General features: G+C 46.6%; 1 protein-coding gene across 1 annotated transcript in view; it reads left to right on the forward strand.

Annotated features, from left to right (window-relative positions):
- Positions 1-917, forward strand: part of E2f6 (E2F transcription factor 6) — a 34,198-nt gene extending 33,281 nt beyond the window's left edge. Inside the window, exon 8 of the mRNA XM_021179548.2 lies at positions 820-917. Within this exon, the coding sequence (XP_021035207.1) occupies positions 820-917 (98 nt within the window). The remainder of the gene's footprint in view (positions 1-819) is intronic.
- The last annotated feature ends 4,959 nt before the right edge of the window (positions 918-5,876 follow it).

Raw genomic sequence — 5,876 nt, forward strand, 5'->3', positions numbered from 1 at the left:
CAATTGGATTGGAGCAGAAGCTGTGCTCCACTCACCAGAAGTCTTAAGATCCTGTGCGGGGTGTTGTGGGTAGCTGGCGAGTGTCAGCGGACCCTGCGCCCCAGCTGCCCAGGTGCTTTTCTGACCGGAAGAGGCTTGTGGCCCTCGCCTCCATACAGTCTTATCTAGACCTAGAATGTTTTGTCTCTGAGGCTAATTGCTGAATAAACTCACCCTTTCTAGCTCTTTCTGAACTCTAGCTGGCTGGCTCAACACAGCTGTTCTGGCTCAAAACTCTTCTCCAAGCTGACTGCTTCAAGCTGGCTTCACTCAGCTTCTGACTGAATTGCTCTGCTTGGCCTAATACGAACTTTGGCAATATATTCTACTCTTCTGACTCCTTCTTGTTCTGTGAATCATCTTATCTTCACCTGTGTCTAGTTTGTTCTCTCTCTGCAACCTGTCTCTTCATCACTTCAGAACTTGCAGAATGGTAGATCACTTCTAAGCAGCTTATCTGCAAATTGCCATTTAGAGTCTCTCCAGCATCTCTTCCACAGTGGATAGACAGGAATGCTCAGGAAGGAGTGAGCACTGATGGCAAACACCCGTTCTGAATCTCTTCAGTAAACCCAAGAGAAATTGAAGAAATTGACTATTTCTCCAAATGGAGTAGATTAAATAGGTCACTAAATAGTCAGCCAGGAGGCTTCCTTACTGCTAAGAAATTCAAAGATTCTTAAGACCCAAAGCCTCAAGTGATTGATTACATTGGCTTTATACAGTCTGGATAAGACAGAACTTTACCTAACTCTGGGACCACTTTCTCTTCATGTGCAGATTTGGACATCCCTTTCAACCGTGTCAAAGGGCGTGGCCAAGGTGGTGGCTCCAGCATTTACCTCATCTATGAGCTGCTGGAGCTCTTCGAGGGATGAGTCCTACAGACCCAAAGCTGTGGGATCTCCAAGACACAAGCAACAACAGAATATCTAAGAAGAGTCCTGGTGAGGATCCAGTATGGATAGTGTAGCAGAAGCCAGAGGCCTTGAACCAGACCAAAGACTCATTGCAGTGAACATTTGCAAGTTAAGATGTGTGGACAAAAGGATCTACTGTGGGACACACTGTGACACACTACAACTTCTACAGTGAGATTTTTGCTTTGTTTATTTTATTTATTGTACTTTATTTTTTATTTTACTTTAACAGATTGAAAGGTGTGGGGAGATGAAGGAGATTCAGGTGCAATGATGTGAAACTCAAAAAGAATCAAGAAAAAAGAAAAGATCTCCATAAGATCAGGCTGTTGGCAAGTCTGTAGAGCAATTTCTTAGTTAGTGATTGATGGGGAAGGGCAAGGCCGATTGTGGGAGACGCCATCCCTGGGCACATGGTCCTGGGTTCTATAACAAAGCTGACTGAGGAAGCCATGAAAAGCAAGTTGAACCCCTGCATGGCCTCTGCTTCAGTTCCTGCCTTCAGGTTCCTGCCCTGAGCTCTTGCCCTGGCTTCCCTCAAAGATGGGCTGGAAACTGTGAATTGACATAAACCCCCTCCTCCACAAGTTGCTTTTTTCCTCATGGTGTTTTAACACAGCAAAGGAGGAGCAAACTAGAAGAACTTGCATTGTTACAGCAGTGTAAATAGCTCAAGGGAAGGAATGACTGGTGAACAAGTTTGCCCTGAGAATCCCTGCCCTGAGGCTGCTTTACAGCTGTGCAGGGCCTAAACCAAGGTTAATACAGTCAGTCCTAGACTAAAACAGAGAATGGCCACTTCTCAAAATGTGGGCTTAACAGGGTTTTTAGGAGCGCACAGAGACTGAAGCAGCAATTGTGGAGCCTGCATGGGTCTGCACTAGGCCTTCTGCATATATGTTATGGTTGTTAGCTTGGAGTTTCTGAGGAACTCCTAACAGTGGGAGTGGGGGTGTCTCTGACTCTTTTGCCTGCTCTTCTGGTGTATACAGTATACTCATAGACATTAAATTAATTAATTTAAAAAAGCACTTCAGAAATAGTTGTAAATGTCTCTAGTCTTGGCATTCCAATGAGAAGGGCACATCAGCTGATTGGGCTAAAAACAAGAGTCAAGATCCAACTACTGGGGCTGGAGAGTTGTCTCGGAATTTAGGAGTGCTTGCTGCTCTTTCAAAGGACCCCAGTTCTCAAGATCACATCAGGCAGTTAGCCACCATCTGAAACTCTGGGTCTGGAGGATCCAGTGACACCTCCTGGCCTCTATGGGTATGCACACACTGATACACATAGATAAAAATAATAAAAACAAATCTTTTTTAAAATCCAACTATTAAGTAGTTTCCTTGACATTCAACCATCAGGAATACACACAAAACAGTAGGCTCAAATGTACTATGACTTGGCCTCGGGGGAAGATAGTAGATTTGAGATAGTTTCTAGAACCTTAAAAAGCCATGGAGATGTAGCCCAGATGGTAGTGTGCCTGGCTGGCTGGCACCCTGGTCCATGCCCAAGCTCTTCTTAAACTGGGTACGGTGAGATATGCCTGTCATCCTAGCTCTGGAGAGGTGGGGGTGGGGGACCAGAATCTCAAGGCTATCCACAGCTACACAGTGAGACAGATGTTAGCCTAGGTTAAAAGCCTATCTTAAATAGAAATCTGTCCCAACACGGTTCAGGCTTTTGAGCTGCAAAGCTGGATTTGCGCCTCGGGAACAATCTATGGTGACTCATCTGAAAGGCTCTCTCCCCAGGCCCTTATCAGCAGCTGAGTCACTAATTTGCTTAGACTGACAAATTGGACCTTGTCCCCTTCCCAGGCTTTTCTTTGCATGTGCCCCGCCGCTGCCAGATCATGGCTCACCCCAGAGACAAATGCCCAGAATTTGTTTTTGTCACACTTGTCTCCTTTTGGCTCGACTCTTTCCCTACACTATACGGCTAAAAATAGTTGAAAGCAAAGTCTGTAAATTCAGGGGTCTATCTCAGGGCTCAGACTTACTGGGTTGAGTTTCTCTCTCAGCTTTAACTTGGCTTTCTTAGCTAGCCAGGAACTAAGGCTGTTTGCTGAACTTGCATGCTATCTTTGATACTTTTCCTTCTAAGCCAACAAAAGAGTAGGGAAACATGAGGTGGCTATTTAAGAATGCACCCCTATGCCTCAGCTCTGTCCCATCCCTCCAGAGTGGCCTGCTCCTCTTTACTTTAACCCAGCAGTTCTCAACCTGTGACTCACAACCCAAAAAGACCATCAGAAAACACAGATATTTACATTACAATTCACAACGGTAGCAAAATTACAGATTTAAAGTAGCAATGAAAATAATTTTATGGTTGGGGTCCCAACACAGGGGAACTGTATTCAAGGGTTGTAGCATTAGGCGGCTGAGGGCGACTGCTTTAACTTGTATCTGCAAACAGAAGCAATCCTCCCTCTCTTTTCCATCCCTCACCTTCCTCACTTCCAAAGGCTTGTCGTGTCAAATGCCAAGTTCAAGGCCCAGACTCAAAGCAGACACTTTTAGCAAGTACTTCTTTCAAAGTCCTCTGCACATTAGTTATTCTGATTATTAGGAGGGCAAGTCTCAGGGCTGTGGAGATGATAGCCCAATTGGTAAAATGCATGCTACACAGCAAGCATGATGAGCTGACCTCAGACCCTGGGAACCTATAGAAAAGCCAGATACAGCAGTACACATTTGTAAACCCAGGCTTGAAGAAACAGAGAGACAGAAGGGCCCATGGAGCTCACTGGCTAACCAGTCTAGTCAGTTGGGAAATCCCAGTTTAAAGAAGAAACTCAGCCTCAAAAAAATAAGGTAGAGGGACTGGAGAAATGGTTCAGCAGATAAGTGCTCTTTCAGAGGACCCAGGTCTAATTACCATGTGATAGACCACAATCATCTGTGACTCTGACTCTAGAGGGGATTTTATGCCTCTCTCTCTCTCTCTCTCTCTCTCTCTCTCTCTCTCTCTCTTTTGTTTTCCAAGACAGAGTTTCTCTGTGTACCCTTGGCTGTCCTGGAACTCACTCTGTAGACCAAGCCTGCCTAGAACTCAGAGATCTGCCTGCCTCTGCCTCCCTAGTGCTGGGATCCAAGGTGTGTGCCACCACTGCCTGGCTCTGATGCTCCCTTTTGACCTCTTCAGGCACCAGACATATATGTGGTGCACAGATATATATTACAGGCATACACATATAATAGTATTAAAATTAAAAGGTAGGAGAGACTGAGGAAGAACCCCAATATTAATCTCTGGCCTCCACACAATGTGCACACACATGTGCAAACACACACAAAAGAGGGCAGGACTGTATGTGGTTCATATGTAGAATGAGTGTCTATGAACCAGTGTCTATCCAAGGCCTCAGTGGGGGACTAGTATGAATTGTAGAGTAGTTAACTTTGTTCCCCCCTAGGGTTTTGGGGTGCTACTCAAGGCCTCTCACATGCCAGGCAAGTGTGCTTCTACTGAGCTACATCCTCAGCCCTTTCAAGTTTTTATTTTGAGACAGAATCTCACAATGTAGTCCAGGCTAACCTCACACACTCAATCTCCTGCCTCAGCCTTCAGAGTGCTGAGAGAGAAGCTAGCCATGCTCACACCATGACTTCCCACTTCTAGGCTCCCGAAAGTGGGAGGGAAATAAATGCTTGTTTTAAGCCAACTAGTGTGTGGTAATTTATTATGACAGTCCCCAGACATTAACTTAATTCTCACCTGAACCCCCTGGCTTTGTCTCACCGTGAGGCACAGCTTGACCCACAGACCTCTAAACAGCAAATACACACAGAGTGAACTCCTGGGACCTGAGAACGGATCTGAAGCAAAAGGATCAACACTCAGCATGCGCCACAGATACCCACTCAGTACTGCCTTCCCTGGGTGGTACCACTCAGCCTGACCAGACCCAACCCAATCCCTTCCAGAGCTACCCAAGTTAGAATAAGGCTCAGCCTGCGCACAGCCCCAGGGACAACCCGGCCACAGGGCTATCCCCATCCATACTTTGCTGGTCAACATTCTACTCCTCTTCAAGATGCAGCTCCCACGGCAATGTCTGCAGGACATGTACTTGCCTCCATCCCGTATCACTGCATCGCTTATCTTTCGCACTGCTGCTACATTATCCCTGACAGAAGCAACCTGAGCTGGGAACAGTTTATTTTGGCCTATAATTGGAGGGTACAGTTAGCCCATCACGGCAGGCAGGGGAAAGCATGGAGGCGGCAGGAACATGAAGCCCTGGGTCACACTGTGTGTGATGTGACCAAAGTCAGGAAGCAGATAGAGATGAGTGCTGCTGTTCAGGTCCAAAAGAAACTGCAGAATGGCTCACTGCGGTGCCTATTAGTGTGCCACAATGTTTGCTGGCCCCAGACTCACTCGATACCTGTAGCTCTGCTCTCAGATCTTCTCATCCAGTCCCCTCTCCTAAACTCCAGCTCCTGGGCTTCTTGTCCCACAGCTTCTCGTTCCTATATAACGCTGCCCCTTTGGCCATGAACTTTCTTTGCTCTCTGTCCCCTCTTTTGGCCCTCTCTCACCTTTTCCTCTTTCACCTGACCCCCAACTCCTCTCATGGCCCAGTTCAGTCTGCTGGCCATGTTTAATCTGCTTCTTCCTCTCCCTGCTCTGGACTCTTACAGGAGGCTCTGGCTACATCTCCCTCACATCTACAAGAAAAATCTTCTCAACCATACTTTGGAACAACCATGTCCTCCATTCGTTCAAGTTGGCCTTCTTATTATACAGTCTGTGACCCCAGCCCGGGGAATGGTGATACCCATATTTAGGATGGGTCTTTCCACCTTGTGATGGTTTGTATATCCTTGGACCAGGGAGTGGCACCATCTGAAGGTGTGGCCTTGTTGGAATAGGTGTGACCTGGTTGGAATGGGTGTGTCACTG

The sequence above is a fragment of the Mus caroli genome, chromosome 12, assembly GCF_900094665.2.
Source record: "Mus caroli chromosome 12, CAROLI_EIJ_v1.1, whole genome shotgun sequence".
Classification (NCBI taxonomy): domain Eukaryota; kingdom Metazoa; phylum Chordata; class Mammalia; order Rodentia; family Muridae; genus Mus; species Mus caroli.